The sequence below is a fragment of the Salvelinus namaycush genome, unplaced genomic scaffold, assembly GCF_016432855.1.
Source record: "Salvelinus namaycush isolate Seneca unplaced genomic scaffold, SaNama_1.0 Scaffold60, whole genome shotgun sequence".
Classification (NCBI taxonomy): Eukaryota; Metazoa; Chordata; class Actinopteri; order Salmoniformes; family Salmonidae; genus Salvelinus; species Salvelinus namaycush.
This window is the reverse complement of record NW_024061309.1, coordinates 513,285-536,584: the sequence shown is the minus strand read 5'-3', so window position 1 is coordinate 536,584 and position 23,300 is coordinate 513,285. Positions and strand designations below refer to the sequence as shown.

The 23,300-nt window shown below is 48.5% G+C and overlaps 1 protein-coding gene across 1 annotated transcript in view; it reads left to right on the top strand.

The window, feature by feature from the left end:
• The window catches only part of LOC120042029 (janus kinase and microtubule-interacting protein 3-like), a 73,710-nt gene that overhangs the window by 2,459 nt on the left and 47,951 nt on the right, over window positions 1-23,300 (top strand). Inside the window, exons 2-3 of the mRNA XM_038986920.1 lie at window positions 12,469-12,706; window positions 15,381-15,623. Of these exons, the coding sequence (XP_038842848.1) occupies window positions 12,469-12,706; window positions 15,381-15,623 (481 nt within the window). The remainder of the gene's footprint in view (window positions 1-12,468; window positions 12,707-15,380; window positions 15,624-23,300) is intronic.

Here is a 23,300-nt window from a genome sequence, read left to right as displayed (position 1 = left end):
GAAGGCTCTGACAGCGCTGGACAGGTGGGAGCAACTGGAGAGAGAAGACGGAGAGACAGCTTGGTGCGGGGGGCTGCCACCGGAGGACTGGTACGTGGAGGTGGCACCGGATATACCGGACCGTGAAGGAGTACACGCGCTGCCTCCTCATACCAGCGCCTCTCTGCCTTCGCTGCCTCCAACTCCGCCTTGGGACGGCGATATTCCCCTGGCTGAGCCCAGGGTCCCTTGCCGTCCAGGATCTCTTCCCAAGTCCAGGAGTCCTGTGTCTGTTTCCGCTGCTGCTGCTGTCGCTGCCCTTTTCCACTCTGCTTGGTCCTTTGGTGGTGGGTGTTTCTGTTACGGCTGATTTCCTCCTCTTCGTCTGAAGAGGAGGTGTAGGGATCGGACCAAGACGCAGAGTGGAAAGTGTCCATGTTTTATTAATAAACAAACTGAACACTACACGAAACAAAATAACAAAGAGAATCTAACCGAAAACAGTCCCGTGTGGCACGAACACTGACACGAAATACAATCACCCACAAACAAACGGTGTGAACAGCCTACCTTTATATGGTTCTCAATCAGAGGAAACGTCAAACACCTGCCCCTGATTGAGAACCATATAAGGCTAATTAACCTTGAACCTAAACAAGAAACAAATAACATAGACTGCCCACCCAGCTCACGTCCTGACCAACTAAACAAAGTTAAACAAAGGAAAATAAGGTCAGGAACGTGACAGTATGGTTCTCAATCAGGGACAGCTGTCTATCGTTGTCTCTGATTGGGAACCATACTTAGGTAGCCCTTTTCCCTCCTTTCTTTGTGGGAAGTTAACTTTGTTTGTGGCACATAGCCCTTAAGCTTCACGGTTGTTTTGTATTCTTTATTGTTTTTGTCGGCGTCATTTCCAAATAAAAGGAATATGTACGCTCACCACGCTGCGCTTTGGTCCTGTTCATTCGACGGCCGTGACAGGGAGAGAAAGAAAGAGAGAGAGAGAGGGAGGGTATACAGAGGAAGAAACGCACGAGAGAGACTTGTGAACATAGAGATCCTATAATTATATTTAATGATGTGCTGATGAGATGCTATAATTATATTTAATGATGTGCTGATGAGATGCTATAATTATATTTAATGATGCGATTTTGAATGTCTCAATGCAGAGGCATTGCCCACACCACCAGTACACTACACACCACCACTATTCTACACACCACCACTATTCTACACAACACCACTATTCTATAGACCACCATTACTCTACACACCACCACTATTCTACACACCACCACTACTCTACACACCACTACTCTACACACCACCACAACTCTACACACCACCACTATTCTACACACCACCACTACTCTACACACCACCATTATTCTACACACCACCACTACTCTACACACCACCACTATTCTACACACCACCACTATTCTACACACCACCACTATTCTACACACCACCACTATTCTACACACCACCACTACTCTACACACCACCACTACTCTACACACCACCACTATTCTACACCACCACTATTCTACACACCACCACCACTATTCTACACACCACCAGTACACTACACACCACCACTACTCTACACACACCACTACTCTACACACCACCACTATTCTATACCACCAGTACTCTACACACCACCACTACTCTACACACCACCACTACTCTACACACCACCACTATTCTACACCACCACTATTCTACACACCACCACCACTATTCTACACACCACCAGTACACTACACACCACCACTACTCTACACACACCACTACTCTACACACCACCACTATTCTACACACCACCACTATTCTACACACCACCACTATTCTACACACCACCACTATTCTACACCACCACTATTCTACACACCACCACTACTCTACACACCACCACTATTCTACACACCACCACTACTCTACACACCACCACTACTCTACACACCACCACTATTCTACACCACCACTATTCTACACACCACCACTACTCTACACACCACCACTATTTTACACACCACCACTATTCTACACACCACCACCAGTACACTACACACCACCACTATTCTACACACCACCACTACTCTACACACCACCACCACTACTCTACACACCACTACTATTCTACACACCACTACTATTCTACACACCACCACTACTCTACACACCCCCACTAGTTTACACACCACCACTATTCTACACACCACCACTATTCTACACACCACCACTACTCTACACACCACCACTATTTTACACACCACCACTACTCTACACACCACCACTACTCTACACACCACCACTACTCTACACACCACCACTACTCTACACACCACCACTATTTTACACACCACCACTATTCTACACACCACCACTACTACTCCACACACCACCACTATTTTACACACCACCACTATTCTACACCCCACCACCACTACTCTACACACCACCACTATTTTACACACCACCAATATTCTACACACCACCACCACTATTCTCACACCACCACTATTCTACACACCACCACTACACACCACCACAACTACTACACACCACCACTATTCTACACACGACCACCACTATTCTACACACCACCACCACTACTTTACACACCACCACTATTCTACACACCACCACTACTCTACACACCACCACTACTCTACACACCACCACTACTCTACACACCACCACTACTCTACACACCACCACTATTCTACACACCACCACCACTATTCTACACACCACCACCACTAGTCTACACACCACCACTATTCTACACACCACCACTATTCTACACACCACCACTATTCTACACACCACCACTACTCTACACACCACTACTATTTTACACACCACCACTATTCTACACACCACCACTATTCTACACACCACCACTATTTTACACACCACCACTATTCTACACACCACCACTACTCTACACACCACCACTATTCTACACACCACCACTATTCTACACACCACCACTACTCTACACACCACCACTACTCTACACACCACTACTCTACACACCACCACTATTCTACACACCACCACTACTCTACACACCACCACTAGTCTACACACCACCACTACTCTACACACCACCACTATTTTACACACCACCACTATTCTACACACCACCACTATTCTACACACCACCACTACTCTACACACCACCACTACTCTACACACCACCACTAGTCTACACACCACCACTATTCTACACACCACCACTATTTTACACACCACCACTATTTTACACACCACCACTACTCTACACACCACCACTACTCTACACACCACCACTATTTTACACACCACCACTATTTTACACACCACCACTATTCTACACACCACCACTATTATACACACCACCACTATTTTACACACCACCACTATTCTACACACCACCACTATTCTACACACCACCACTATTTTACACACCACCACTATTCAATCAATCAATCAAGTTTATTTTATATAGCCCTTCGTACATCAGCTAATATCTCGAAGTGCTGTACAGAAACCCAGCCTAAAACCCCAAACAGCAAGCAATGCAGGTGTAGAAGCACGGTGGCTAGGAAAAACTCCCTAGAAAGGCCAAAACCTAGGAAGAAACCTAGAGAGGAACCAGGCTATGAGGGGTGGCCAGTCCTCTTCTGGCTGTGCCGGGTGGAGATTATAACAGAACTATGCCAAGATGTTCAAAATGTTCATAAGTGACAAGCATGGTCAAATAATAATCATGAATAATTTTCAGTTGGCTTTTCATAGCCGATCATTAAGAGTTGAAAACAGCAGGTCTGGGACAGGTGGCGGTTCCATAACCGCAGGCAGAACAGTTGAAACTGGAATAGCAGCAAGGCCAGGCGGACTGGGGACAGCAAGGAGTCATCATGCCCGGTAGTCCTGACGTATGGTCCTAGGGCTCAGGTCCTCTGAGAGAGAGAAAGAAAGAGAGAAGGAGAAAATTAGAGAGAGCCAAGATTTTCAAAATGTTCATAAATGACAAGCATGGTCAAATAATAAATCAGGAATAAAAGTCAGTTGGCTTTTCATAGCCGATCATTAAGAGTTGAAAGCAGCAGGTCTGGGACAGGTAGGGGTTCCATAACTGCAGGCAGAGCAGTTGAAACTGAAACAGCAGCAAGGCCAGGTGGACTGGGGACAGCAAGGAGTCATCATGCCTGGTTTGCCGTGACGTATGGTCCTAGGGCTCAGGTTCTCAGAGAGAGAGAAAGAAAGAGAGAACGAGAGAATTAGAGAGAGCATACTTAAATTCACACAGGACACTGGATAAGACAGGAGAAGTACTCCAGGTATAACCAACTGACCCTAGCCCCCCGACACATAAACTACTGCAGCATAAATACTGGAGGCTGAGACAGGAGCGGTCAGGAGACACTGTGGCCCCATCCGAAGATACCCCCGGACAGGGCCAAACAGGAAGGATATAACCCCACCCACTTTGCCAAAGCACAGCCCCCGCACCACTAGAGGGATATCTTCAACCACCAACTTACAATCCTGAGACAAGGCCGAGTATAGCCCACAAAGATCTCCACCACAGCACAAACCAAGGGGGGGCGCCAACCCAGACAGGAAGATCACGTCAGTAACTCAACCCACTCAAGTGACGCACCCCTCCTAGGGACGGCATGAAAGAGCACCAGTAAGCCAGTGACTCAGCCCCTGTAATAGGGTTAGAGGCAGAGAATCCCAGTGGAGAGAGGGGAACCGGCCAGGCAGAGACAGCAAGGGCGGTTCGTTGCTCCAGAGCCTTTCCGTTCACCTTCACACTCCTGGGCCAGACTACACTCAATCATATGACCTACTGAAGAGATAAGTCTTCAGTAAAGACTTAAAGGTTGAGACCGAGTCTGCGTCTCTCACATGGGTAGGCAGACCGTTCCATAAAAATGGAGATCTATAGGAGAAAGCCCTGCCTCCCGCTGTTTGCTTAGAAATTCTAGGGACAATTAGGAGGCCTGCGTCTTGTGACCGTAGCGTACGTATAGGTATGTACGGCAGGACCAAATCGGAAAGCAAGCCCATGTAACGCTTTATAGGTTAACAGTAAAACCTTGAAATCAGCCCTTGCCTTAACAGGAAGCCAGTGTAGGGAAGCTAGCACTGGAGTAATATGATCAAATTTCTTGGTTCTAGTCAGGATTCTAGCAGCCGTATTTAGCACTAACTGAAGTTTATTTAGTGCTTTATCCGGGTAGCCGGAAAGTAGAGCATTGCAGTAGTCTAACCTAGAAGTAACAAATGCATGGATTAATTTTTCTGCATCATTTTTGGACAGAAAATTTCTGATTTTTGCAATGTTACGTAGATGGAAAAAAGCTGTCCTTGAAACAGTCTTGATATGTTCGTCAAAAGAGAGATCAGGGTCAAGAGTAACGCCGAGGTCCTTCACAGTTTTATTTGAGACGACTTTACAACCATCAAGATTAATTGTCAGATTTAACAGAAGATCTCTTTGTTTCTTGGGACCTAGAACAAGCATCTCTGTTTTGTCCGAGTTTAAAAGTAGAAAGTTTTCAGCCATCCACTTCCTTATGTCTGAAACACAGGCTTCTAGCGAGGGCAATTTTGGGGCTTCACCATGTTTCATTGAAATGTACAGCTGTGTGTCATCCGCATAGCAGTGAAAGTTAACATTATGTTTTCGAATAACATCCCCAAGAGGTAAAATATATAGTGAAAACAATAGTGGTCCTAAACGGAACCTTGAGGAACACCGAAATGTACAGTTGATTTGTCAGAGGACAAACCATTCACAGAGACAAACTGATATCTTTCCGACAGGTAAGATCTAAACCAGGCCAGAACTTGTCCGTGTAGACCAATTTGGGTTTCCAGTCTCTCCAAAAGAATGTGGTGATCGATGGTGTCAAAGGCAGCACTAAGGTCTAGTAGCACGAGGACAGATGCAGAGCCTCGGTCTGACGCCATTAAAAGGTCATTTACCACCTTCACAAGTGCAGTCTCAGTGCTATGATGGGGTCTAAAACCAGACTGAAGCATTTCGTATACATTGTTTGTCTTCAGGAAGGCAGTGAGTTGCTGCGCAACAGCTTTTTCTAAAATTTTTGAGAGGAATGGAAGATTCGATATAGGCCAATAGTTTTTTATATTTTCCGGGTCAAGGTTTGGCTTTTTCAAGAGAGGCTTTATTACTGCCACTTTTAGTGAGTTTGCTGCACATCCGGTGGATAGAGAGCTGTTTATTATGTTCAACATAGGAGGGCCAAGCACAGGAAGCAGCTCTTTCAGTAGTTTAGTAGGAATAGGATCCAGTATGCAGCTTGAAGGTTTAGAGGCCATGATTATTTTCATCATTGTGTCAAGAGATATAGTACTAAAACACTTAAGAGTCTCTCCCGATCCCAGGCCCTGGCAGAGCTGTGCAGATCCAGGACAGCTAAGCCCTGGAGGAATACGCAGATTCAAAGAGGAGTCCGTAATTTGCTTTCTAATGGTCATGATCTTTTCCTCAAAGAAGTTCATGAATTTATTACTGCTGAAGTGAAAGCCATCCTCTCTTGGGGAATGCTGCTTTTTAGTTAGCTTTGCAACAGTATCAAAAAGAAATTTTGGATTGTTCTTATTTTCCTCGATTAAGTTGGAAAAGTAGGATGATCGAGCAGCAGTGAGGGCTCTTCGGTACTGCACGGTACTGTCTTTCCAAGCTAGTCGGAAGACTTCCAGTTTGGTGTGGCGCCACTTTCCGTTCCAATTTTCTGGAAGCTTGCTTCAAAGCTCGGGTATTTTCTGTATACCAGGGAGCTAGTTTCTTATGACAAATGTTTTTCGTTTTTAGGGGTGCAACTGCATCTAGGGTATTGCGCAAGGTTAAATTGAGTTCCTCAGTTAAGTGGTTAACTGATTTTTGTCCTCTGACGTCCTTGGGTAGGCAGAAGGAGTCTGGAAGGGCATCAAGGAATTTTTGTGTTGTCTGAGAATTTATAGCACGACTTTTGATGCTCCTTGGTTGGGGTCTGAGCAGATTATTTGTTGCGATTGCAAACGTAATAAAATGGTGGTCCGATAGTCCAGGATTATGTGGAAAAACATTAAGATCTACAACATTTATTCCATGGGACAAAACTAGGTCCAGAGTATGACTGTGGCAGTGAGTAGGTCCAGAGACATGTTGGACAAAACCCACTGAGTCGATGATGGCTCCGAAAGACTTTTGGAGTGGGTCTGTGGACTTCTCCATATGAATATTAAAATCACCAAAAATTAGAATATGATCTGCTATGACTACAAGGTCTGATAGGAATTCAGGGAACTCAGAGAGGAACGCTGTATATGGCCCAGGAGGCCTGTAAACAGTAGCTATAAAAAGTGATTGAGTAGGCTGCATAGATTTCATGACTAGAAGCTCAAAAGACGAAAACGTCATTTTTTTTTTTGTAAATTGAAATTTGCTATCGTAAATGTTAGCAACACCTCCGCCTTTGCGGGATGCACGGGGGATATGGTCACTAGTGTAACCAGGAGGTGAGGCCTCATTTAACACAGTAAATTCATCAGGCTTAAGCCATGTTTCAGTCAGGCCAATCACATCAAGATTATGATCAGTGATTAGTTCATTGACTATGACTGCCTTTGAAGTGAGGGATCTAACATTAAGTAACCCTATTTTGAGATGTGAGGTATCACGATCTCTTTCAATAATGGCAGGAATGGAGGAGGTCTTTATCCTAATGAGATTGCTAAGGCGAACACCGCCATGTTTAGTTTTGCCCAACCTAGGTCGAGGCACAGACACAGTCTCAATGGGGATGGCTGAGCTGACTACACTGACTAGTGCTAGTGGCAGACTCCACTAAGCTGGCAGGTTGGCTAACAGCCTGCTGCCTGGCCTGCACCCTATTTCATTGTGGAGCTAGAGGAGTTAGAGCCCTGTCTATGTTAGGTAGATAAGATGAGAGCACCCCTCCAGCTAGGATGGAGTCCGTCACTCCTCAGCAGGTCAGGCTTGGTCCTGTTTGTGGGTGAGTCCCAGAAAGAGGGCCAATTATCTACAAATTCTATCTTTTGGGAGGGGCAGAAAACAGTTTTCAACCAGCGATTGAGTTGTGAGACTCTGCTGTAGAGCTCGTCACTCCCCCTAACTATGAGGGGGCCAGAGACAATTACTCGATGCCGACACATCTTTCTAGCTGATTTACACGCTGAAGCTATGTTGCACTTGGTGACCTCTGACTGTTTCATCCTAACATCGTTGGTGCCGACGTGGATAACAATATCTCTATACTCTCTACACTCGCCAGATTTAGCTTTAGCCAGCACCATCTTTAGATTAGCCTTAACGTCGGTAGCCCTGCCCCCTGGTAAACAGTGTATGATCGCTGGGTGATTCGTTTTAAGTCTAATACTGCGGGTAATGGAGTCGCCAATGACTAGGGTTTTCAATTTGTCAGAGCTAATGGTTGGAGCCTTCGGCGTCTCAGACCCCGTAGCGGGAGGAGTAGAGACAAGAGAAGACTCAGCCTCAGACTCCGACTCGCTACATAATGGGGAAAACCGGTTGAAAGTTTCTGTCGGCTGAATGAGCGACACCAGTTGAGCATTCCAACAGCATTTCCCTCCAGAAGCCATGAGAAAGTTGTCCGGCTGCGGGGACTGTGCGGGGGGGTTTATACTAACGTTAGTATCTGTACTTACTGGTGGCACAGACGCTGTTTCTTCCTTTCCTACACTGAAATTACCCTTGCCTAACGATTGCGTCTGAAGCTGGGCTTGCAGCACAGCTATCCTCGCCGTAAGGCGATCGTTCTCCTGTATATTATGAGTACAGCGACTGCAATTAGAAGACATCATGTTAATGTTACTACTTAGCTTCGGCTGTTGAAGGTGCTGACGAACCATGTCCAGATAAAGCGTCCGGAGTGAAAAAGTTGAAGTTGAATGAGGGAAAAAAGTTGCGATGGAAAAACTAAAAATATAAACGGTAATTAAAAAGAAAAAAAGAAAAAAACGTAAAGTTGTCAGCTAGCAAAGTAAAGTTGGCAACAAAACGCACAGCAACAAAACGCACAGCAACACGTCTGCAAATTCAAGAGGAAGTTTATAAATCATAAATGTGTTTCATTCGGTAAATCTTCTGTAATGACTGTATATACTGCACAGTGTTGATGCTTTACAGTATGTGTGGTCTTCTCTGTTGGGTGTAATTACTCTAACAGATGACTGCGTCTCACCATAGGACCGACATGGGGTGACACCATGGCCCTCCGGCTAGACTTGCCACACGTACTGAGCCATCCCAGCTCCTGCACTGCTACACTGCTGCATGGCCAGCCGGTAATAACTCACTGTGAGGCCTGATGACAGCTACTATGTCATCTCATTTCAAATGGATGCTTCAGTCTGTCTGTTAGATCTCCAGTTAGGTTGGGGGGTTTTCAGTTTTCACTCAGCGGTATGGCCTGCTATGCTACTCTTGATCTCAGGGAAGTGCATGTTGGACGGACGGACGGACGGACGGACGGACGGACGGACGGACGGACGGACGGACGGACGGACGGACCGACCGACCGACCGACCGACCGACCGACCGACCGACCGACCGACCGACCGACCGACCGACCGACCGACCGACGGACCGACCGACCGACCGACCGACCGACCGACCGACCGACCGACCGACCGACCGACCGACCGACCGACCGACCGACCGACCGACCGACCGACCGACCGACCGACCGACCGACCGACCGACCGACCGACCGACCGACCCACCCACCCACCCACCCACCCACCCACCCACCCACCCCATCATCATCATCATCATCATCATCATCATCATCATCATCATCATTTCTTTGAAGCTGCCACGGCTCTCAGGGAGACTTGAGGGGCAAAGCTTGGAGGCCATATGGCTGGAGCTGTTACCAACTAGTATATAGGCCTGTAGACTCTACAGACAGGGACCAGAGTTATGCTGGTTTACATGGCCTGTAGACTCTACAGACCGGGACCAGAGTTATACTGGTTTACATGGCCTGTAGACTCTACAGACCGGGACCAGAGTTATGCTGGTTTACATGGCCTGTAGACTCTACAGACAGGGACCAGAGTTATACTGGTTTACATGGCCTGTAGACTCTACAGACAGGGACCAGAGTTATGCTGGTTTACATGGCCTGTAGACTCTACAGACAGGGACCAGAGTTATACTGGTTTACATGGCATGTAGACTCTACAGACAGGGACCAGAGTTATGCTGGTTTACATGGCCTGTAGACTCTACAGACAGGGACCAGAGTTATACTGGTTTACATGGCCTGTAGACTCTACAGACAGGGACCAGAGTTATACTGGTTTACATGGCCTGTAGACTCTACAGACAGGGACCAGAGTTATACTAGTTTACATGGCCTGTAGACTCTACATACAGGGACCAGGGAAAAAAATATGTCGTTCTGCCCCTGAACAAGGCAGTTAACCCACTGTTCCCTGGTAGGCCGTCATTGAAAATAAGAATGAATTCTTAACTGACTTGCCTAGTTAAATAAAGGTAAAATAAATAAAATAAAATGGTGACCTCAATGATTGTGTGCCAATGGTTTAATTGGGACTATCTTTAGGTCTGCCCTGGAGAAGAGAAGTCACACCCCTCCCTCCATCCTTCCCATTAGTCACTCTCTCCCCCCCTCCCTCCCTCCCTCCCTCCCTCCCTCCCTCCCTCCCTCCCTCCCTCCCTCCCTCCCTCCCTCCCATTAGTCACTCCCCTCCCCCTCCCTCCCTCCCCCCCTCACTCCCCTCCCTCCCATTAGTCACTCTCTCCCCCCTTCTCTCCCTCCCATTAGTCACTCCCTCCCATTAGTCCCTCCCTCCCATTAGTCACTCCCCTCCCCCTCCCTCCCTCCCCCCCCTCCCTCCCCTCCCTCCCATTAGTCACTCTCTCCCCCCCTCTCTCCCTCCCATTAGTCACTCCCTCCCTCACATTAGTCCCTCCCTCCCTCCCATTAGTCACCCCCCCTCCCCCTCCCTCCCTCCCCCCCCTCACTCCCCTCCCTCCCATTAGTCCCTCCCTCCCATTAGTCCCTCCCTCCCTCCCATTAGTCCCTCCCTCCCTCCCATTAGTCCCCCCCCCTCCCTCCCCCCCCCCATCCCTCCCTCCCATTAGTCCCCCCTCCCTCCCCCCCCCTCCCCCCCTCCCCCCCCCCCTCTCTCCTCCCTCCCTCCCTCCCTCCCTCTCTCCTCCCTCCCTCCCTCCCTCCCCCCCTCCCTCCCTCCCTCCCTCTCTCCTCCCTCCCTCCCCCCTCCCCCTCCCTCTCTCCTCCCTCCCTCCCCCCTCCCCCTCCCTCCCTCCCTCCCTCCCTCCCTCCCTCTCCTCCCATTAGTCTCCCTCCCTCCCTCCCCACCCCCCCCCTCCCTCCCATTAGTACTCTGTAATAATCTGTTGTTTGTCTAGCCATGCATACAGTACATTGGATCATCTGTAGTGGTCCATTGGGTGCAGGGCTATTTGTGGTTGGTCTGCCTGGAGCGGCACCTGTCAATCAGTGTTAAAGTGGTGGGAGAGACTCAATATGACCCCAAATAAACCTGTGGGTTACCAAGGGGACACATACTATGTAGTACGGCTAGAGCCAGTGGGAACTTCTCTGCTTGTAGGCTAGATATCAAATCAAATCCAACTTTATTGGTCACATGCGCCGAATACAACAAGTGTAGACTTTACCGTGAAAACACTTACTTACAAGCCCTTAACTAACAGTTCAGTTCAAGAAAGAGTTAAGAAAATAATTACCAAGTAGACTAAAATAAAAAGTAATAATAAAAAGTAACACAATAAAATAACAATAACGAGGCTATAAACAGGGGGTACCGGTACAGAGTCAGTGTGCGGGGGTACAGGTTAGTTGAGGTAATTTGTACATGTAGGTGGGGGGTGAAGTGACTGCATAGATAATAAACAGCGAGTAGCAGCAGTGTACAAAATCTATGACCTGACCCGACCTACAATCTCTACAACCTACTGTAACAATGGATCTCCCTCATCTAAAGTGACAGCATAGTAGGAGTCCTGGGGTCATAACATCAAAGCTTTCAGCGTTTCAGAACACTGTCTCCAGTCCATCTGACTGAATGTGTTCTGAGTGGTTTTGCTGCTGGGCTGTGAGTGTCTGTGATGTCTGATGTTGCTCTGTCTGGTGTCTATCCGTCCGTCCATCTCTCTCTGTTGGTCAATAAGCTAGACATACAGAGAGGTCTGTCTAACTTTGGCTATGAGTGTATGTAATGTTTCTTTCTCTCTCTCTCTCTCTCTCTCTCTCTCTCTCTCTCTCTCTCTCTCTCTCGCTCTCGCTCTCTCTCGCTCTCTCTCGCTCTCTCTCGCTCTCTCTCTCTCCGTCTGTCTGTCCCTCTCTCTCTCTCTCTCTCTCTCTCTCTCTCTGTCTCTCTCTTTCTTTCTCTCTCTCTCTTTCTCTAGGTTAGTAAGCTGGAGAGAGAGAAGAGCCACGAGGTGAGACATGAGCAGCACAAGTCTACAGTGGTGGTGACTGAGCTGAAGGCCAAGCTCCACGAGGAGAAGAGCAAGGAGCTCCAGGGACTCAGGGAGACGCTGCTACGGAGCCACGAGCTGGAGCTGATGAGGGTTATCAAGATCAAAGACGGAGAGATCCAGAGACTACAGGCTCTGGTTTATGCGCTGCGAGATGGATCCACAGACAAGGTACTTTACAATACAATTTCATTGTCAAAATTGGAATCGGAAGTTCATATTTTTGCTGTCTTAGGTTATTCCCCCTGGACACCACTGATACATACACAGGAGATAATGGCCCCCTGGACACCACTGATACACACACAGGAGAGAATGGTTCCCTGGACACCACTGATACACACACAGGAGAGAATGGTCCCCTGGACACCACTGATACACACACAGGAGAGAATGGTCCCCTGGACACCACTGATACACACACAGGAGAGAATGGTATCCCTGGACACCACTGATACACACACAGGAGAGAACGGTATCCCTGGACACCACTGATACACACACAGGAGAGAATGATCCCTCTGGACACCACTGATACATACACAGGAGAGGATGGTTCCCTGGACACCACTGATACACACACAGGAGAGAATGGTCCCCTGGACACCACTGATACACACACAGGAGAGAATGGTCCCCTGGACACCACTGATACACACACAGGAGAGAATGGTATCCCTGGACACCACTGATACACACACAGGAGAGAACGGTATCCCTGGACACCACTGATACACACACAGGAGAGAATGATCCCTCTGGACACCACTGATACATACACAGGAGAGGATGGTTCCCTGGACACCACTGATACACACACAGGAGAGAATGATCCCTCTGGACACCACTGATACATACACAGGAGAGAATGGTATCCCTCTGGACACCCCTGATACACACACAGGGGAGAATGGTCCCTGGACACCACTGATACATACACAGGAGAGAATGGGATCCCCCTGGACACCACTGATACACACACAGGAGAGAATGGACCCCTGGACACCACTGATACACACACAGGAGAGAATGGTATCCCTGGACACCACTGATACATACACAGGAGAGGATGGTTCCCTGGACACCACTGATACACACACAGGAGAGAATGATCCCTCTGGACACCACTGATACATACACAGGAGAGGATGGTTCCCTGGACACCACTGATACACACACAGGAGAGAATGGTCCCCTGGACACCACTGATACACACACAGGAGAGAATGGTCCCTGGACACCACTGATACACACACAGGAGAGAATGGTCCCCCTGGACACCACTGATACACACACAGGAGAGAATGATCCCTCTGGACACCACTGATACATACACAGGAGAGAATGGTATCCCTCTGGACACCCCTGATACACACACAGGAGAGAATGGTCCCCCTGGACACCACTGATACACACACAGGAGAGAATGGTCCCCCTGGACACCACTGATACACACACAGGAGAGAATGGTCCCCCTGGACACCACTGATACACACACAGGAGAGAATGGCATTCCTGGACACCACTGATACACACACAGGAGAGAATGGTATCCCCCTGGACACCACTGATACACACACAGGAGAGAATGACCCCCCTGGACACCACTGATACATACACAGGAGAGAATGGGATCCCCCTGGACACCACTGATACATACACAGGAGAGAATGGGATCCCCCTGGACACCACTGATACACACACAGGAGAGAATGGGCCCCTGGACACCACTGATACACACACAGGAGAGAATGGTCCCCCTGGACACCACTGATACACACACAGGAGAGAATGGTCTCCCTGGACACCACTGATACACACACAGGAGAGAATGGTCCCCCTGGACACCACTGATACACACACAGGAGAGAATGGGATCCCCCTGGACACCCCTGATACACACACAGGAGAGAATGGTATCCCTGGACACCACTGATACACACACAGGAGAGAATGGCCCCCCTGGACACCACTGATACACACACAGGAGAGAATGGTCCCCCTGGACACCACTGATACACACACAGGAGAGAATGGTCCCCTGGACACCACTGATACACACACAGGAGAGAATGGTCCCCTGGACACCACTGATACACACACAGGAGAGAACGGTATCCCTGGACACCACTGATACACACACAGGAGAGAATGGCCCCCCTGGACACCACTGATACATACACAGGAGAGAATGGTCCCCTGGACACCACTGATACACACACAGGAGAGAATGGTCCCCTGGACACCACTGATACACACACAGGAGAGAATGGTCCCTCTGGACACCACTGATACATACACAGGAGAGAATGGATTCCCCTGGACACCACTGATACACACACAGGAGAGAATGGTCCCCCTGGACACCACTGATACACACACAGGAGAGAATGGTCCCCCTGGACACCACTGATACACACACAGGAGAGAATGGTCCCCTGGACACCACTGATACACACACAGGAGAGAATGGTCCCCCTGGACACCACTGATACACACACAGGAGAGAATGGTATCCCCCTGGACACCACTGATACACACACAGGAGAGAATGGGTCCCTGGACACCACTGATACATACACAGGAGAGAATGGTCCCCTGGACACCACTGATACACACACAGGAGAGAATGGTCCCCCTGGACACCACTGATACACACACAGGAGAGGCTAGATGCAGCACAGGTTCAGCTGCAGTGCAGCATCCCGGGAGATGTTTAGGTGGTCGTGGATTTGAGTAATGTTCTGATACAAGCAGCCCTACAGTAGCCCGTTCAGCCCATCAGGGAACCTTCTGGTTTCTGGTCCACCACTCCAACCTCTGGGTAACCTACCCTCCCTGTCAGGTGAAGACGGCTCTGTTTGCGGAGGCGCGTGAGGAGGCCAGGCGTGGTTTTGAGGGGGAGAGGAGCAGACTACAGCAGGAGATCTACGAGCTGAAGGGCATGAAGAGACAGATGGAGGAAGCTCTGAACTTGGCCGTACAGGCAGACAAGACCAAGGCTGCTGAGATACGATCCGTCTATCATGTACACCAGGAGGAGATCACCCGCATCAAGAGGGAGTGTGAGAGGGAGATACGCAGACTGGTGAGAGGGATTTATACTCCTCATCACACACACAGACACACAGACACAGACACGCACGCACGCGCACACACACACACACACACACACACACACACACACACACACACACACACACACACACACACACACACACACACACACACACACACACACAGACACACCCACACAGTAGAGTAGACCTCATTGCTTTATAAACTGTACATGTTATTTCCAGTCCCATGATCCCTTCTGAATGAGAGTGTAATGTGTAATGGAGGGTGGATAACATGGCGTTTACTGTAACGGCTTTAATGGGCCGTAGTGAGTAGAGATCAGGTGACCTGTGAGGAGAGCTCAGAGATCGTTCTGCCCTGTGATGTGTCAGCAACAGTCTGAAGGTCCGTCCCAAATGGCACCTTATTCCCTACATAGTGAACTACTTTTGGCCAGAGCTCTATTGGTTCTGGTCAAAGTAGTGGACTACATAGAGAATAGGGTGTCATTTGGGACGCACACTGATGTACTGAGCTCCAGGAGGTCCGGCCACCACTTTCCTTATAGTCTGGTTCACTCATCTATAGTGACATATCAATGTATACACTCCTGAATAGAAATACTGGCAGCAATAAGCTAGCACTGCCCCAGTACTGCCTCAGCAATAGGCTAGCACTGCCCCAATACTGCCTCAGCAATAGGCTAGCACTACCCCAGTAATAGGCTAGCACAGGCTAGCACCAGCAGGCTATAGCCAGGTGAATGTAGCAGACAGGCTAGCATCAGCAGGCTATAGCCAGGTGAATGCTGTAGATATGTTTCTGTATGTGGGCTCTGCTGATTTTAGTAGGGCAAGCTACAATATCTAGCTGCCAGTGAGAGTCATTGACAAAAGAGAAGAGGAGGAGGAGGAGGGAGGAAGAGGGGGAGTAGATGAGAGTGAGCTCCAGGGAGAGTTCAATGACATCACCACATTCTGCAGATGAAAGCATATGGAAATAAGCTATTAAAGCAGAATTGAACATCTTAAAGACAGAGATGCTGGATGGATCCCCCTAAATGCTTCTGAACATGAATGTGAGCTATCTAGACTTCAATGTTATGGCTTGCGTCTAAGACGGGTCCCTATTCCCTATGTAGTGCACTACTTTTTTACCAGGGCCTGCATAGGGCTCTGGTCAAATATAGTGCACTATATAGAGAAAAGGGTGGCATTTTGGACACAGCCAGATATGGTTTATCCCCCTCATTACTTCTGGAAATGTATGTGGGCTATCTAGACTACAATGATATGGCTTGATGCACAGAATGTAATAGTTGAAGCTGTGTATCTGCGTGGGAGGAAATGAGCTTTTAAACATCAGCAGAAAATGGGCTAATTTGCAGGTTTTAATTTCCAATGTGTTCAGATGTTCAGTGTTCTCCTCAGAGGGAAGCAGCACATGAGTTAAAGGCCTTGTCAGCAGCTAGTGGGACAGTGGTTAGGGACTCTGGCAGAAGCAGCAGCTAGTGGGACAGTGGTTAGGGACTCTGGCAGAAGCAGCAGCTAGTGGGACAGTGGTTAGGGACTCTGGCAGAAGCAGCAGCTAGTGGGACAGTGGTTAGGGACTCTGGCAGAAGCAGCAGCTAGTGGGACAGTGGTTAGGGACTCTGGCAGAAGCAGCAGCTCTAGTTAGATGCTAAATGACCGACCTACTACCCCTCTCAGCAAGCCATTAGAGACCTGCCTGTACCTTCAGAATGAATACCTTATCCTTTCCGATAACGTCTTGTTATGTAATGTAGAAATTAGACACAGGAGGGTAGGCGTTACTCTAATTATTGGTACAGCGTGATGCGGTCGCTAGGTACGAAACTCCTAACCCTTTCATAACACCTTTTATGGGAAATCTCTCTTGTTTAAAATACAAGCACGATGTATCCCCAAACATAGCTGTAGCTCAGGGATATTGAATAACTTTAGCCTGCATGTTGCCAAATGTCAAGCACGACCGATGCTCATTTTTCACATCTGGATTTTAGTTTTTTTCCAAGGATGATTGATTTATGGCTCAATCATGTCAGTTAAAAATGCTTTTAAAATGTCAGCCAGGACAACATGGATTTTGGCATGGTGTTCTCATTGGGCACTTGACTAGAATAGGAAGCCTTCCTGTCTGTCCATCTGTCTGTCTGTCTGTCCATCTGTCTGTCTGACTCTTTGCCTGTCTGTATGCCTACCTGACTGTCTGTATGCCTGTCTTTCTGCCTTCCTTCCGTCCTTCCTGCCTGCCTGCCTGCCTGCCTGCCTGCCTGCCTGCCTGCCTGCCTGCCTGCCTGCCTGCCTGCCTGCCTGCCTGCCTGCCTGTCTATCACACGCACGCACGCACGCACGCACGCACACACACACACACACACACACTGATGCGACGAGGCCCTTCGATGGTTCTTAGTCATAGATACAGTGATAGAGATGTAGTGTATATGTGTGGAACATAGCAACTGGCCATCTGGGAATGATACTGGCTTTCTGGATGTAGAGAGGACACTAAACCAATCCTTTTTCACGCCCTGCTTTCCAATCATCTATCCTGTCTCCCAAAGTGTGCACTTGTTCACTTCACATCATGGAGTTGAAAGGATGACTGGTATAAGAAATATGAGCCTTACACCGATATGTGAGGAGGGAAGCATCTGCTTCTGGGAATGACTGTCTGGCTCTCTGTAAGTGGAGAGAGAGGAAGGTTAACTGAACCCTGTTCCCTGGACTCTGTGTTGTGTCTGAAGGAGGAGACGAGACATACACAGCTGCATTGTTTAGATAGAATCATGACTATAGTTGACCTGGAACTCCCTAATAGCAGAGGGTTAATACCAGGCAGACAGGCACTAAGGTACAGAGAAGAGAAGAGAGAGAGAGAGAGAGAGAGAGAGAGGAGAGGAAGGGGGAGAGGAGAGGAGAGGAGAGGAGAGGAGAGGAGAGGAGAGGAGAGGAGAGGAGAGGAGAGGAGAGGAGAGGAGAGGAGACAGCGGGGGAGGGGAGGGGAGGAGAATGAGGTGAGGAGAGGTAGAAGAGGAGAGAAGAGGAAGTAGAAAAAGGGGGGAGAGGAGAGGAGAGGGGGGAGAGGAGAGAAGAGGAAGTAGAGGAAAAGGGAGAGAGGAGAGGGAGAAGAGGAAGTAGAGAAAAAGGAGAGAGGAGAGGAGAGGAGAGGGAGAAGAGGAGAGAAGAGGAAGTAGAGGAAAAGGGAGAGAGGAGAGGGAGAAGAGGAAGTAGAGAAAAGGGAGAGAGGAGAGTGGTCTAAGAGCCTCTCTAAACACCTTTCTTGAGTGTCTGCAGATGGGTAGGTGCAGTAAATCTAGTGTTCACAGAACACAGTGAGTGAAGCCAGTTGGGAGACTCATCCAGACTCCCAAAATCACATGTCACTGCACTACTAGGCTAAATGGATGCTGTGCTTCTGTGTGCCATGTTCCACTGGTTGCTGGGATTTCTGAGCATCAGCAGGGCTTTTGGACGATCCACAAGATTACATCTTGAGAACTGAAGCGACATGCTTTGAAAAATTCTCTCAGTGCTCTCTATGTCTGTGTGTCTGTGGCCGACCAATGGATAGCAGTGTCTGTGCTCTGTGCTGAAAGGCAAAAGAGTTTCCCACCAATAGGGAAGATCAAGTGGACTGCAGCCTTACTTTCTGCAGTGGCCAGTGGGTTTTACAGCTAACCCAGGCTGAGACAGTGGAAGGTGGGTTTTACAGCTAACCAAGCCTCTCTTCCTGCGCTGGCCAGTGAGTTTTACAGCTAACCCAGGCTGAGACAGTGGACAGCAGTCAGTGGGTTTTACAGCTAACCCAGACTGACAGTGGACAGTGGGTTGTACAGCTAACCCAGGCTGAGACAGTGGACAGTGGGTTTTACAGCTAACCCAGGCTGAGACAGTGGACAGTGGGTTTTACAGCTAACCCAGGCTGAGACAGTGGACAGTGGGTTTTACAGCTAACCCAGGCTGAGACAGTGGACAGTGGGTTTTACAGCTAACCCAGGCTGAGACAGTGGACAGTGGGTTTTACAGCTAACCCAGGCTGAGACAGTGGACAGTGGGTTTTACAGCTAACCCAGGCTGAGACAGTGGACAGTGGGTTTTACAGCTAACCCGGGCTGAGAGGTCAAAGGGGCAAGTGCAGATTTATGTTGCTTGTAGAAATGTTTTGCATCCCAAATGGCACCCTATTCCCTATTAAGTGCACTACTTTTTACCAGAGCCACATGGTCCCTGGTCAAAAGTAAAGCAGAGTATAAGGAATAGAATGCCATTATGGACTCAGTCATTGATCCATGCCACAGCAACTGTCTCCATTCATCTAGTGAGTAACGTTAGCCCCCTCATTTAGGCCTGCCTGCTGATCACCATGGAAACGCCATCGCCCGGGCACTTCACTGGCATCATCAGCGCTGTGTTGATGATTCATGGGGATTTCACACCTAAAGCCCACAGAGCTGTTTATTATGGTCTGGCTGGGTTACTTGGTGACTGTTTTGCTTGGTGACTGGGTGGCTGGGTGACTGGGTGGCTGAGTGACTGGGTGGCTGAGTGACTGGGTGCTGGGTGACTGAGTGCTGGGTGACTGGGTTACTGGGTGCTGGGTGACTGGGTGACTGGGTGGCTGAGTGACTGGGTGACTGGGTGACTGGGTGACTGGGTTACTGGGTGGCTCGGTGACTGGGTGACTGGGTGCTGGGTGACTGGGTGACTGGGTGCTGGGTGACTGGGTGACTGGGTTACTGGGTGGCTCGGTGACTGGGTGGCTGGGTGACTGGGTGCTGGGTGACTGGGTGACTGGGTGACTGCGTGGCTGGGTGACTGCGTGGCTGGGTGACTGGGTGGCTCGGTGACTGGGTTGCTGGGTGACTGGGTGGCTGGGTGAATGCGTGGCTGGGTGACTGGGTGGCTGGGTGACTGGGTGGCTGGGTGGCTGGGTGACTAGGTGAGTGGGTGCTGGGTGACTGCGTGGCTGGGTGACTAGGTGAGTGGGTGCTGGGTGACTGGGTGGCTGGGTGACTGGGGGACTGGGTGGCTAGGTGACTGGGTGACTGGGTGACTAGGTGAGTGGGTGACTGCGTGGCTGGGTGCTGGGTGACTGGGTGGCTGGGTGACTGGGGGACTGGGTGGCTAGGTGACTGGGTGACTGGGGGGCTGGGTGACTAGGTGAGTGGGTGGCTGGGTGACTGGGGGACTGGGTGGCTAGGTGACTGGGCGACTGGGTGACTGGGGGGCTGGGTGACTGGGTGACTGGGTGACTGAGAAGAATAGTTAAAACACTTGAATATTACCTCTGGGCCATTCTCACTATATTTCATTGGTGATGCCACTGGCTGCTCCAAAATGCCATGGCAACTTATTCCCTGGCCATTAGTAATGCACTACATAGGGAGAATACGGTGTCGTATGGGACAGCAAGTGTTTGTATGAATTATACCTTTCTGTTGTCACAGATACCCCAGTGTAGCTTTCTGACTGATCTAACCCACCATGGTCTGGTCAGTCTAGTGTTCTACTGTCTGTCTGATATAGTGGCTCTGTCAAAGTCTAGTGTTCTACTGTCTGTCTGATATAGTGGCTCTGTCACAGTCTAGTGTTCTACTGTCTGTCTGATACAGTGGCTCTGTCACAGTCTAGTGTTCTACTGTCTGTCTGTCTGATACAGTGGCTCTGTCACAGTCTAGTGTTCTACTGTCTGTCTGATATAGTGGCTCTGTCACAGTCTAGTGTTCTACTGTCTGTCTGATACAGTGGCTCTGTCACAGTCTAGTGTTCTACTGTCTGTCTGTCTGATACAGTGGCTCTGTCACAGTCTAGTGTTCTACTGTCTGTCTGATACAGCGGCTCTGTCACAGTCTAGTGTTCTACTGTCTGTCTGTCTGATATAGTGGCTCTGTCACAGTCAAGTGTTCCACTGTCTGTCTATCTGAAATAGTGGCTCTGTCACAGTCTAGTGTTCTACTGTCTGTCTGATATAGTGTCTCTGTCACAGTCTAGTGTTCTACTGTCTGTCTGATATAGTGGCTCTGTCACAGTCTAGTGTTCTACTGTCTGTCTGATATAGTTGCTCTGTCACAGTCTAGTGTTCTACTGTCTGTCTGATACAGTGGCTCTGTCACAGTCTAGTGTTCTACTGTCTGTATGATATAGTTGCTCTGTCACAGTCTAGTGTTCTACTGTCTGTCTGTCTGATACAGCGGCTCTTTCACAGTCTAGTGTTCTACTGTCTGTCTGATACAGTGGCTCTGTCACAGTCTAGTGTTCTACTGTCTGTCTGATACAGTGGCTCTGTCACAGTCTAGTGTTCTACTGTCTGTCTATCTGATATAGTGGCTCTGTCACAGTCTAGTGTTCCACTGTCTGTCTATCTGAAATAATGGCTCTGTCACATTGATGACAACTGTAATGTTATTTTAGTAGAAGACCGGTAAGTGAGGACGGTTCAAATGTCTGGTTTAGGTTACTGTCAGTGACATCTACAGACAGAACACTGGAAATTAGAGATTAGATACTGTTTAATGAATGTAATTTAGACACATAACCTAACAATAGTCTCATGTACATCTTTCCCCTAGTTTATAACAGAAGAACAGTCTCATGTACAGGTTTCCCCTAGTTTATAACAGAAGAACAGTCTCATGTACAGGTTTCCCCTAGTTTATAACAGACCAGCAGTCTCATGTACAGGTTTCCCCTAGTTTATAACAGAACAACAGTCTCATGTACAGGTTTCCCCTAGTTTATAACAGACCAGCAGTCTCATGTACAGGTTTCCCCTAGTTTATAACAGACCAGCAGTCTCATGTACAGGTTTCCCCTAGTTTATAACAGAACAACAGTCTCATGTACAGGTTTCCCCTAGTTTATAACAGAACAACAGTCTCATGTACAGGTTTCCCCTAGTTTATAACAGACCAGCAGTCTCATGTACAGGTTTCCCCTAGTTTATAACAGAACAACAGTCTCATGTACAGGTTTCCCCTAGTTTATAACAGACCAGCAGTCTCATGTACAGGTTTCCCCTAGTTTATAACAGAACAACAGTCTCATGTACAGGTTTCCCCTAGTTTATAACAGAACAACAGTCTCATGTACAGGTTTCCCCTAGTTTATAACAGACCAGCAGTCTCATGTACAGGTTTCCCCTAGTTTATAACAGAACAACAGTCTCATGTACAGGTTTCCCCTAGTTTATAACAGAACAACAGTCTCATGTACAGCTTTCCCCTAGTTTATTACAGAACAACAGTCTCATGTACAGGTTTCCCCTAGTTTATAACAGAACAACAGTCTCATGTACAGGTTTCCCCTAGTTTATAACAGAACAACAGTCTCATGTACAGGTTTCCCCTAGTTTATAACAGAACAACAGTCTCATGTACAGGTTTCCCCTAGTTTATAACAGAAGAACAGTCTCATGTACAGGTTTCCCCTAGTTTATAACAGACCAGCAGTCTCATGTACAGGTTTCCCCTAGTTTATAACAGAACAACAGTCTCATGTACAGGTTTCCCCTAGTTTATAACAGACCAGCAGTCTCATGTACAGGTTTCCCCTAGTTTATAACAGACCAGCAGTCTCATGTACAGGTTTCCCCTAGTTTATAACAGACCAGCAGTCTCATGTACAGGTTTCCCCTAGTTTATAACAGACCAGCAGTCTCATGTACAGGTTTCCCCTAGTTTATA